The sequence below is a fragment of the Bos mutus genome, chromosome 16, assembly GCF_027580195.1.
Source record: "Bos mutus isolate GX-2022 chromosome 16, NWIPB_WYAK_1.1, whole genome shotgun sequence".
Classification (NCBI taxonomy): Eukaryota; Metazoa; Chordata; class Mammalia; order Artiodactyla; family Bovidae; genus Bos; species Bos mutus.
Window position 1 is genome coordinate 3,890,219 of NC_091632.1, and position 12,469 is coordinate 3,902,687.

A 12,469-nucleotide genomic window follows, 5' to 3' on the forward strand; every position below is an offset into this window, starting at 1 on the left:
CTGGTGTTTCTGCCTCCGCACCCCTGCATCCTTCTCTCCGTCCATGGGCATCTTCCTTGTGTGCCCCAGGGAGGTGAGAACAGTACTGCACAACGGGTGGGGTGTCTTCCGATCTCTGTGGCTGTCTTTGAGGAGTTAGAGGAACGGGGAACTGTCTAACCTGTCTGCCCTCTAGCACGAGAGGAAGCTCCCAGTCTCAGAGACAGAGGAGGATCCCTCTGTCTTCCCCTCCCGGGCTTGCGTCAGTGCCACTCTCTTGATGCTTGTACCTGTCTTCTTTCCCACAGATCAACACCATCCGCCACTGCAGGTCTGAGCATGGCATCTTGCCCAAAGTCAAGATGTTCACTAAATTAACTGCCGAGAAAGAACGAGTACCGGTGTTAGGGTAACTGTATTTCTCCTTGGCCCTGGAGTGAGTCCTGGAAGGGACTGTGCTCCTTTCTTCGCTACCCTTCACTCCTTCCCTGCTTGGGCTCAGGCCACAGGGCACCTGTCCTTAGGATGTTCCCTCCTCTGCTTCTTTCTGAGCAGGGTCTCCCTGGACAAGGGGACTCCAGAATACTGGGGGAACGTGAGGCACCACATGTGGCCATAGGTCAAGCCATACTCTCTAATTCAGCCTTCTCAGTTATGAAGCTGAGGTTTTGTCTTCACCTGTGTGATTCCTTCATTTTATTTCTGGACTGTTCTACCAGTCAGAGTGGGGAGGAGGTCAGCAGGGATATATTTCATGATCATCCCCAAACCTCCATCAGAATACATACAGAGACCCTTTGGCAGCATATATTTAGGGCCTCTCCAACCTCCTCCCCTGATCTGGGCTACATTTAGGTACAGCTAGATCTTTGGTGTGGAGAAGGCAATGGCACCCCACTCCAGTATTCTTGCCTGGAAAATCCCATGGATGGAGGAGCCTGGTGGGCTGCATTCCATGGGGTCGCTGAGGGTCAGACACGACTGAGCAACTTCACTTTCACTTTTCACTTTCATGCATTGGAGAAGGAAATGGCAACCCACTCCAGTGTTCTTGCCTGGAGAATCCCAGGGATGGGGGAGCCTGGTGGGCTGCCTTCTATGGGGTCGCACAGAGTCGGACAGGACTGAAGCGACTTAGCAGCAGCAGTAGCAGATCTTTGGTGGGCTTCCCTGGTGGCTCAGCTGGTAAAGAATCCGACTGCAATGCAGGAGACCTGGGTTGGATCCCGGGGTTTGGAAGATCCCCTGGAGAATGGAAAGGCTATCCACTCCAATTTCTGGCCTGGAGAATTTCATGGACTGTATAGTCCACCAGGTCCCAAAGAGTTGGTTGGACACGACTGAGTGACTTTCACTTTCCTTGGTGTCTTCCTCAGAGACATGAGGCTGAACTGGACCAGAATTTGGCTTCTTCAAAAACACCCATTTCTTAATGCTCTAGGTTCAGGGGCTAACTTTTCCATATTGGAGATGAGGTACATTGTCTCTTTTTGTTACACTGTCTCAGGGAATTCTCTCCACACCCTGTTCTTGCCACTGGGAGTGGTGGACCGACTAGCGAAAGGAAAAGGCCGCCTGAATTCAGGCAGTCTGAACGCAGTCCTCTTCGCCTTGAAAAGACACCCCCAGAGGCTGCTGTCTTGAGGTAGACAATTGGAGAAAATGGATTTTCTATCTGATTATGCAGACACTTTCATGCACCTCCCTTTCCCTTTGAGCGGCCCTCACTAATGTACAACTAGGGTTTTGGATGAGATGGTTGGATGGCATCCCCGACTCAATGGACATGAGTTTGAATAAACTCCGGGAGTTGGTGATGGACAGGGAGGCCTGGGGTCGCAAAGAGTCGGACACGACTGCGCGACTGAACTGAACCGAACTGAGGGTTTCTCGGTGCGGCGGTCCTCACTAATGGACAACTAGGACTTCTCGGTGAGGCGGTCCTCACGCCCGTCCCCACCTCCGGCGGCCCTGGGCTCTCGGGACGCCGTGCGCCCTCCCCTTTAAGGCCAGCCCCGCCCACACGCCCACACCGCCCGGCCCTACCCCCGCCACCTCCTGGTCCCGCCCCCTCGGCCCTCCCCTTTAAGGCCCGGCCCCGGACGCAGACGCGGGTGTGACGCGGCCGCCGGCCCCCGGGCTGGGTACTCTGTTGCGCGGCCGCTTCCCCCCGGCCGGGCCCCGCGCGCCGTCCCCCGAGTCCCGCCGAGCGCCCAGCCCCCGGGGGGAGGGCGGCAGGCAGGCAGGCAGGCAGCAGGGCCGGCAGGCGCCAGCGGCGCGCAGCGGGGACCCACGGAGCCGCGCGACCCGCCGAGCCTGGAGCCGGGCCGGGGCGGGGAAGCCGGCTCCCCCCCGGAGCAAACTTCGCGGCCGGGCGGGGGGCGGCGGGGCCCGCGTCCGGAGCCGGAGGCGGGGCCGGCCGCCGCGCCCGCGCCCGCGGGCACCATGCTGTCCGGCGCGGGCGCCGCGCCCCGCCCGCCGCCGCCGCGGCTGCCGCGCCGTGCTGCCCGCCTCCCGCGCCGTGCCCCGGCCCGCCGCCCGCGCTGTGCCTCGGTCCGCCGCCGCCCCCCGCCCCGGCGCAGCCGCCGCCGCCGCAGTTCCCCCAGTTCCACGTCAGGTCGAGCCTGCAGATCAAGAAGAACGCCATCATCGACGACTACAAGGTCACCACGCAGGTCCTGGGGCTGGGCATCAACGGCAAAGTTCTGCAGATCTTCAGCAAGAGGACACAGGAGAAATTCGCCCTAAAAGTAGGTGGCGCGGGGCGGGTGGAGGGCTCCCAGGGCCGGCGCCCCCTCACTCCCGGGCGGCTCGTCGTGGCGGTGCCGGCGCGCTCCCGGGACCCGCGTCCGGACGGCTGAGCAGTGGCCGCTGCGGGGGCTGCGGGCGCTGCGGGAGGGTCGCGGCCGCGCGGGCCGGGTTTCCGGTCACCTGCGGGGACTCCTGGGGACTCGTGAAGACTCGGGCGTTTGGGGTCTGAGCGCCTTCCGGCCGAGTCGCCGCGGTTGGCTTCGGGGACCACTTGGGCTCGTTTCCCCGTCTCAGGAAGCGGTTTTCGGGGGGCTTGTGGTTCCCGGTCCTCTCCTCCCGGCTCTCTCTTCTTTGCGCGGGCACAAAAGGCCCATTACTCATTGAGCTGGTTGGTGGGTTGGTTTGGAGAAGTCGGATCTCAAGAGGTTTATTTAGCCTCGCTCCTTATTTGGGAGCCGGAATGTGTGATTTCACTTCCCTGGGCCTCGTGAGTGCGGCTGTGCAGCCTCGGGGCGCGCGCCGGCCGGGGAGGTGCAAGGCTGGAGATTCCGGGCGCGGGGGCAGGGATTGTTTTGATCCGGGAGCTGGCCCCCTCCTACCTTCGGTGCCCGCGAGGCTCCAGATGGGAGGCCCGCAGGCTCCAGCGCGGTGTCTGCTGTTTCCTTAGTTCCATTGATCATTGTAAACTAGGTCTGGAAAACCACGCTTGGACCCGGGCTGATTCCACAAATCGGAGATGGCCACTTGAGTCTTGGACTTGGGCGATTGGTGGACAGTAGGAGGGAGCGTTTTCCTGGAGCTCGGAAAAGCCAACCTCTTTTTATTATTTTTTTTAAGGAGCCTGGTGTGGGGAGAAAGGGGATTTCAGTGGGAATATCTACTTCGAAGTTAAAAATAATGAACTTGGAGGCCTGATGAGTCCCCAGTGCAGTGTGAGCAAGTGTCTAGGGTCACTAAAAAGGTTTTCCCCTAAGCGGGGTTTCAGATCAAACCACATCTCTAAAGGTGACACATAATGCCTATTTCTCTTGAGGTGTCTTTAATGATTGGAGGAGGAGAAAAATACTTCCTGTGTTATATTTTCTCTTCCCCTTCAACCCCTATGGCTAGCTGTGTTTCAACTATTCATACACAATTCAGATATGTGTCATGGGTGGGACTGTTGGAATATATAATTAGATATAATAAAACCCTGGTACTTGGGATTGTAGAAGGCAAACATGTTTGATTTACAGATTTTCAGGCGTCTAAGATTGTTTTCTTGCTGCTTTCAGTTCTTGCTTTCCAGGGAGAACTTCAGCTAGCCTCAGTACTGTCAGATTTCTTTGGTTTTACTACAAGCTATTGCTTTGGACTTTTGGAGAAGGAGTGCATCAGTATCCTGAACCCTTTAATATTTGTGCCTTAGGCTGTTCTTTCCATACTCAAAACTGGGGCAGGGAAGGAGAGTGGTTGTTTGACCGTGGCTCTGACCTTGGGGAGTGGAGTTGAGTGAACACAGTTGGACCACAGTTAACCTGCACCGTTGAGGAAGTGACAGATGTTCTTTCCAGGAGAGTTTTCTGTCCCCTCTGAGATGCCATCTGCCTTTACCCACCAGCAGTTTGGGGATACTGACTGCTCATTTTCTTGGATAGCTGGAATATGGTATAAAGACTCATAACAAAAGCTCTCAACTTCTGCTCCTTACTCTATTTGATAGACATACAAAACTACCCCCTAAAATGCTTTTGGGTGGCAATTCAGATTTCTATTGTAATTAATAGAGAGATTTGGATTTTTTTCCCCTTTAAATAATTTTGAAAGGGAAGATCCGGCAGTATTTTAAATAACACTCCTAGTTTGCCCTTCGCAGGTTAGAAGCAGGTGACGACTGAAGTCTGAGTGTGTTTTGACAGGCAGCCTGCTCCCGGATCTCACAAGTTGACTCAACTGTTAGATTGTAGATTTCCCACACATCTTTGTATAAAAACTTAATAATAGAGGAAGAAAGGAGGGATGAGGCATTCAGAGACTGACAGCAGTATCAACAGTGCTTCCACGTCCAAATGCTGGTAAGACATAATTACAGCTGTGGGGGAAGCCTGCTTCAAACAGTTCTGTTCCAGAGACACACCAAAGAGATTTCCAGATCTTGAATCTTGACTAACTTAACCGTAGGTGCTGAGTAGTGAAATGATTTTTCAAAACCAGGAGTGTTTTGATTATGAAGCGAGGGAGAAAGATGTGGTGGGGATTGCCTCATCAGAAAGGTGCCTGAAGAGAAAGGGAGGAGGCCTCTGCTCTGTGTAGAGTGTGAGGCCATTCCTGGGGTTTAGGGCAGAGAGTTGCAGGGCCTCTGACGGGGTTCTCTGCTATCTCACAGCCCTGAGACTTGATGAGAGGTGGCAGCTGCTGTGATGGCCTGCTCCTCTGTCTGTGGTCTGGTGACCTCTTAGTCCTATTAAATGTAATCAGTGCTTTTAAAAATAGCCTCAACCCACCCTGCTATTTCTCTCCATCCACCTGAGAGATGCAGCATTGAAATGCTTTTTGGTTGGTGCAATGACCTTGCCTCATGGTCTCTCCTGGCTACTTTTGCTAAGGTCTGAGTCATACTCATACTTCACTCAGAGTTGGAAGGACAGTAGAGGTCATCTCATCTGACTCTCTCATTTTGCAGATGAGAAAACCAAGGCACAGAGCAAAGGCTTTCTTGAGGTGAGACAGCCATGCTGTTGGCAGAATCAGGATCAGAACCCAGGATGTCTGACTCCTTCCCACTTGATAACTGCTGTGACATCAGCGGGCTTGGTCCCAGGACTGGTTGCTGCTCCAGAGCCCCTCAAGCCCCAGGAACTGCGCTCACTCCAGGCCCCTCCTTGACTGTTGGGTCAGGGGTTGCTGGGTGGGGATTTGTCACCTCCCGGCACTGATCCCCAAAGTTGGAAGGGCAGGTTATAAACCAACTCAGCAGCTCTGTAAGTAAGTTTTGATCTGGAGTAACAAACTTTCTTTTTGTAACCACCCCCTCCTCTTTTTAGGAAGTGTTTGCTAGAAATCTTGTTTTACTATTATTATTTTTTTGTGCAAGAACATGAGAATTCTATTCACTGTTTCTTTGGTAGGGACACTTAGTCTCAACCCACTCGTGCATGAATTGGTCCTGTTCCCTGCTGCTTCCTGCTTCATTGTGTCATGGTGACTCTTAGGTATTAGCTGAACAAATTTAATTAAAGCCAGCACCCGTTGTCTTCCTCTGCTGTGTGACTCTGATTTGGTGAAGCATGTTATTGCTTTACAGAGTATAGAATGTTGTAACGTACCTCTGTTTGTCTTTCCATTGTGTGAATTAGAGGAAGCAAAGTCCTGTTCCTCCTTCTTCCCTTTCTCCAGGGCTCCCTCCCCAGGTGACTCGCGTCGCGGCCATGTGGCTTCCTTGGTGTCTGCTGATACCAAGGGTCGCTGATCAGAACCTCTCAGGGTTGGTCTGGACACTGTCAGAGAGAGAGCAGGGCTGCCTCATCCCCGCACGCAGGCAGCACCCTCTGCTATGTGCCTTTCAGGGAGCAAGCAGAGTTAGTGTAGCTGGGTGAGGGGCAGTGTTCCAGACGGGGGTTTGCTGGATGGAATCACAAGGTGAGCAAAGGTTTACTGATTGACCAGCCTCTTTTATCTCCACTATCATTACAGGTAGTTAACAGTTCTCTGAACATCCTACCATGTGCGTTGTGGTGCCTTAAAAATTTGGAGGTCCAGAAACTCTTTTGGAGAAGGGGGAATTATGAAATTAACAAATATAGTCTAAGGCTGTACTGTCCACTATGGTAGCCGGTGCCCATGCAGAGCTGATTAAATTAAAATTAGTTAAAATTGATGAATTAAATTAAACTGAGTTAAATTTAAAAGCCAGCTGCTAGCCACATGTCAACTGTCAGTAGCTAGATGTGGCTAGTGGCTACTGCATTGAACAGTGGAGAGGAACGTTTTCGAGCTAGTAGAAAATTCTACTGGGCTTTGCTGGTCTAGGGGTTAAGTTGTGTGGTTGGAAGTAGAGGAACGTGGAAGAGGGTATCTGTGAGGACTGAAGGTGCTGAGGACAGTGTGTTGCTTGGTTCCTGGGGGATGCCCACATCTGCCTTCGAGAGGGGATGGTGGTCGTGGGGGAGCGGGGGGAGGGGTCGTGCTGTGAGGAGCACGCAGGGCTGGGGGCTCAGCGTGGAGCCTAACAGATCTTTGTGTTAAAAGCGGATGTTAAAGTGTTTGAGGAGCATGAAGTAAACTAACAGGATGTTATAAAGAAAAGTTACAAATCTCTGAGGTTGGGGCCTGTGGTTTTTTGGGGGAAGGTCTGGCTTCTGGGTTCAGAGACCCTGCGCCTTACTTTGGGCCCTGCCTGTTGCAGCAGGGCTCTTGACGCCCACTGAGGCAGGGTCAGAGCTGGGCCAGCGCGTGATTCCTTTTCACTTAGGAGTTCTGGGCTCTGACAGAGCTTGAAAATAATCTCCAGCTAACATGTGGGGTCAGCGGCTGACAGCAGTGGGGAGAAAGGCAGCCTTAGGACCAAATATTGATGGGTGTCTGGGAATTAAGGGGCTCCCCCCGCCTTTTTGAAAAATCAATTTAATGTCTGGTGGACTAGAATACAACCAGATTTTTTTTTTTTTCAGTTTGTATCGTGGTTGTGGCTTTTATTTACTTTTACAACCTTATTTATTTGTTTATTTTTGGCTGGTTCTTTGTTGCTGAGCACGGGCTCTTCTCCGGTTGTGGTGGGTGGGGAGCTGCTCTCTAGTTAACATGCATGGACTCTCATCGTGGCCTCTCTTGCTGTGGAGCAGGGGCTTTAGAGCATAGACTCAGTAGTTGTGGCCCACGGGCTTAGTTGCTTCACGGCATGTGGGATCTTCCTGGACCAGGGATGGAACCCGTGTCTCCTGTATTAGCAGGTGGATTCTTTACCACTGAGTCACCAAGGAAGCCCTTAGGGGCTCCTTTTTAGGGGATGAAGGTATTGGTATTCCTGATTAAGATGTTTTGGTTGCTTGGAATCTGAGCTGGCCATCATCAATTGATGATTTTATTGGGAGAGGCCTGGAGGAGCACTAAATCCCTGGAGGTAAACGAAATCCCTGGATGTCCTGAGGGAAGTCCCCCTCCCCGCCCACAGAGCCTGGGGATATTTGGATTCTGTGCCCGGAGGAAGGTCAGGTGTCAGCATCTGCGTCTGAGTTCTTCCATGATTCCCAAGTGGCCCTCCTGTGCCCTGGTGCAGGAAGCTCCTGGTGGTTTGATGTCTGTGGCACAGGATTCACACTTGACTGCCTGCTCCTCCTCTGCTTCAGGTATTCTCCAGGGTCCTGTGGAGTCTCTTCTTTCCCCTCTCCCCTGTGCTGCACCTTTCTCGTAGCTGCTGTGACCTGGACAGAGCTGTTCTTCGTGTCTGAAGAGGCTTCAGCTACTCTTGGTCATGATGAAAGGCTCAGGGACCCATCTTGAAGGGACCCACAATTCATAGCTTAGCGCTCACGACACTCCCTTCTCCTCTTTCTTGACCTTTTCCACCTCACCGAGGAAGAGGCTGGGCCGTTCTGAAAGGTTCAGCCACACATGCAAGATCTTACCTGGTGTCAGCATCAGAGCCATGTCTTGGGACCCGGTTCCCCGGGACCTTCTCTGGGTCTGGGTTCCTTTGGTGTTTTGGTTGCTGGAGCGAGTGTGGGGACTGTGGGCCTGGCAGTGCCAACCTCAGTGTCCACTAACCAGTCACTGGGCTCTTTCTTCATCAGTCGGCTTCAAAATGGGGACGCTGGTAAGGAGATAAGGTCGTGCCGCTGAGCATCTTGATATGTACCAGATACGAAACCAAAACCAGATTTTGTACCTTTTCTAGTCTTTCGGGAAATACTGATATTTTGTGTTTTAAGATATGTATGGATACAAATAGCTAGGGATGACTGTATTACCATGGGTTATGTGTTAGATTAGAAAGAAAAGAAAGAGAGAAAGATCGATTTAGTATAGTTGCGTGACGTTGAATAGGTTAGTTAAGCTTCCCAGGCCTCAGTGTACATGTCGAAGGGTCAGGCTACTGGTGGCCCCTGGCACAGGAGTGTGGGGTAGGCGGGCCATGCTGGAGGCAAGAGGCAGGAGAGCTGGCTGCTGTGCTCCACGTCTGACCATCAGCAGTACCATCCAGCGTGGATGCCCTTTTGACAGGCTCCTTGCTGGGTTCCAGGGCAGCTCCCGCCCAGTTAATTAATACCATCACGGACCAGCTGTTGCTTCTCTCGTGTGAAGACTTGGTCTGTGTTCCAGCAAGAGCCTCAGTGGAGAGGATGGGCTTTGTAACTCAGTGGGCTGTGAATCCTCTCCTTCCTTAGAAATCGGAAGAACCAGTGTTGTGTGGCTTAGGGTAGAGCCGGGAACTCTCCATCTGACCCTCCTTCCCATTCGAAGCTGTGGGGCCAGACACGGCCGCTGAGGTCGGCTGTGCCCTGCAGTTGTCAGGCTTTGCCTTGGTGTATGTCTGCATCCATCCGAGTGGGTGCCACCTTCTAATTCACCTGAAGTGATAGTATGGGTTTGGGGCTGTTCTGAGTGAGAATTGGGAACTGATTCCCAGAGCTGATGGGAAGTTAGGATACATACCAGGTACACCTGGGTACTCCTCCTTACCCATAGGACTGGGTGCTAGAGGATGTGACGGGACTGAGGAAGCAACAGGAGAGGGAAATGCCTGGTGATAGGTGTTTTCTCTTCTCTTCTTCCGGCCCATTTAGAGATACCGCAGTGGTTTCAGCCCTGAACTTTGGACCAGGGTCCTCGGTGCCAGGCCAGGAGATTTGGTTGAAGGAAGAGAAGACTCAGCGGAAAGGGGGCTACAGTTGTGCTCAGCCTCTGGCAGTGTAGAGTTCTCGAGGGTCTCTCTTCTCTGACCTGGTAAACACCTTTGCGTGCCATCTGGCAGGGAGTAGAGGCTGGGACGTGGCCCCAAGGTCACCCTTTATCGGAAGCAATGTTCCCTTCTAGGACCAGCCAGGCTGTGTGTGTGTTCCGCCCGGAACCGGAGCTGTCCAGAAGGGTCATATGAAAGGGCACCTTCCTCTTCAGGGATGTTTGCAGCACTCTGCCTGGGAGGTGAGGAGTGGTGACCAAAGGCAGAAGCCTTTCCTGTCTCAGAGATGATGGGAACATCTCTGTGTGGCTTATCTCTGGGATGGTTCTTTTGAATGTGAAACAAAAGCAAAATCTCTCTAGTCCCAGGTACGGGGACCTGGGAGGGGACCTCTTGACGCGCCCCCACCAGCTCCTACACCTTCATGTTCCCGAGGGGCTCCTCCCGCTTCCCCCAACATCCCCACCCCCGACCTAGGCAGGTCATCGAGTTGACCACTTTGCTGTCATTTTGATTCTTTATGTTGTCATGAGGCTCCCAGCCTGCACTGGATGTTTGTCACCTGGCGTCCCGACCGGGGCCCAGAACTGTCACTCAGCCCCTCTTGTCTCAGACACTAGAAATAAACCTGGCCTGCTGCCCCATCCGTCACGGGTCGCCCCGACAGCGGCCCAGGCCTTCCTGCTGCACCGCCACACTGCTTCTCACACTCACTGGCGCCCCCTCCCCCTTCCCCCCTTCTTTCAGCCCGAGCTTGGTGGGCGGCCTGGCTGGTTGTGCTGAGAGCGAGCTGCGAGTGCTGGCCTCCAGGTGTAGAGATGCGTGTCTGGAGGCTCCGTGGGCTCTGGGGAGGGGCGTGAGGCGCTCTGTGCTGGCCTCCAGCTCCACCTTCCTCCAAGTCCTGCCTGCAGGGGGGCGTTCCCTGGGGGTGGGGGTTGGGGGCGTGGGGCTGAGTGGGGAGCCCAGGGCGGCTGCCAGGCCCTTACCCAGCTGCCGGGGGACTGAGTGGCTACCTGCCCCTGCACAGGGCTCAGCAGTCCGGGGCTTCGGGTTACCGCATCCACAGTGTGATCTCATCCCCTCGGCTTCCAAGAATAGCCTCTGTCGTGAGTCAGGCACGGCCCCCGGCCTCCCCCTGGGCCACCTGCAGGATGTCACTGGGAGCTGGGTCTCCTCTTCCTCCTGACTGGGGGGAGGGGGGGAAGGGATCTTGGTGATCTGCGACCCTTGAGGCCCATTGAGGTGGCCTCTTCTCCTGCTGCCATGGGTCCTGGTACCCCAGGTGGTCCTGGTGCCCCTGGTACCATATAACCACGTGAGGACATGGGCTTAGGCAGCTTGCATTCCTGGTTGCCGGATGGACACTGGGCAGAGTGGTCCCTTTCGTTGGCTTCAACATCCTCCTCTTGTTCCTAATCCTCGGAGGGTGTCGGTGCTGACCCCACTAGACAGGGGGCTTCTGTGTCTGTTTTCTGGTGTAGGGGCTTATTTGGGAGAAGGGGTGCCTTGGGGGACCCTCCGTCTGCAGCTGGAGTCCCATCCCGAGCCCGGCTCCGTGACCGCCTGCTCCCGGCTGTCCTCTGGGGCCTGGTTTGCTCCCCAAGGAGGGATTTCTCTGCCGAGGCCCACGGGCCTCTGGAGGGGAGGAGCTGGGTGTAGATTGCTAAGGGTTTATTTTTAACTCTGACAGGAGTCCCTGTCCTTGGGGGAGCCGTGCTTTCCCTCTCCTCCCCCGATCCTGGGCCTCCAGGCCTGGCTTCTGTAATTCTTAGAGGAAGATGAGGAAGAATTTTAAAGGCAGGCTTCTGGGAGCCTTAGGTGAGGGCGGTCTTTCTGATTGAAGAATCTGTAGATTGCTTGTCTGGTCTGATTTCTGCAGAGTTCAAAGAGTTGGGGGTTGCGGGGGAGGAAGACTGGGAGCCCAGGGCGCTTAAAGCCACGTGTATGGAACTCGGAGCATCCGAGGAATGCAGGTGGATGGGGGAAGAGCTCTCGTGCTCTGGAGCTTGCTGCAGTCTGGCTTTTCTGTGCTTGGCTTCGTACAGGCACCCAGGTCTGAGGAAGGCTGGAGGCCACAGGGACTGAGTAGCGTCACCTCTCATGCTTACAGAAGCATCGTTTTGTTCCTCCCCTTGCTGCCACTCCGCAGCTCCGTATCCCTCCCGCTGGACCCCAGTGGGACGCTCAGGACTTCCTGCTTCTGTGTCCCCCCCAGCCGTGGCCCTCGGTCACCTGTGCTCTCAGGGAGGAGGAGGGGCCGTGAGTGCCCCTTCGCCTGTGCTCAGCTCTGCTGCTCTCACGGGCACTTTTGGTTTCCTTGCTTTAGATATTTAAAAGGAAAATAAAATTGAGTTTGAGGTGTAGTTAGAGGGCGGGCGTTGGAATGAAGTCTTGCCCCCTGGGTTCTTTGGCAAGCGTGGGGATTAGTTTGCCTGAAGCACAGCTCTGATCATGTCGCTTCCCAGCTTAAACAGTGGGTTCGTTTTGACTGCAGAGCTCAAGAAGCTTCCACGTCCTTCTTAGATCTGACCTCAGTCTGTTTTTTTCTGAACATATGTTGTGCTTTAGCCCCAGTGACGTATGTCTACTGTGTGCTCCGGGACCCTGCTTTCTAAGCCCCGCTCCTTTATCCAGCGTGTCTCCCCTTGGTCCTGGGTCGTCCTGGCCCCCCGCCTCGCCCCAGCCCTTGTCTGGGTCTGCCTCTTTCGCCCTGTGCCCACGCTGCTCCTTCCTTTGGGACCCCTTTCAGGCCAGAAGCGGGTCTTCCCATCCCTCCCTGTCACACTCGCCGAGACTCTCTTATGGTAAATTCCGTGAAGACCTCCATCTCCGTTATTTTCGTCTCCTCTTATTTCTATGTAG

The 12,469-nt window shown here is 54.4% G+C and overlaps 1 protein-coding gene and 1 long non-coding RNA gene across 2 annotated transcripts in view; both read left to right on the plus strand.

Annotated features, from left to right (window-relative positions):
- Positions 1 to 2,102: 2,102 nt before the first annotated feature.
- The window catches only part of MAPKAPK2 (MAPK activated protein kinase 2), a gene marked incomplete at its 5' end in the record, with an annotated part of 46,710 nt that continues 36,343 nt past the window's right edge, over positions 2,103 to 12,469 (plus strand). The window contains one exon of the mRNA XM_014476964.2: positions 2,103 to 2,729. Coding sequence (XP_014332450.2) covers positions 2,103 to 2,729 — 627 coding nt within the window. The remainder of the gene's footprint in view (positions 2,730 to 12,469) is intronic.
- The window catches only part of LOC138991222 (uncharacterized), a 40,309-nt gene continuing 30,662 nt past the window's right edge, over positions 2,823 to 12,469 (plus strand). Inside the window, exon 1 of the long non-coding RNA XR_011467186.1 lies at positions 2,823 to 9,849. This is a non-coding gene — a long non-coding RNA (uncharacterized lncRNA). The remainder of the gene's footprint in view (positions 9,850 to 12,469) is intronic.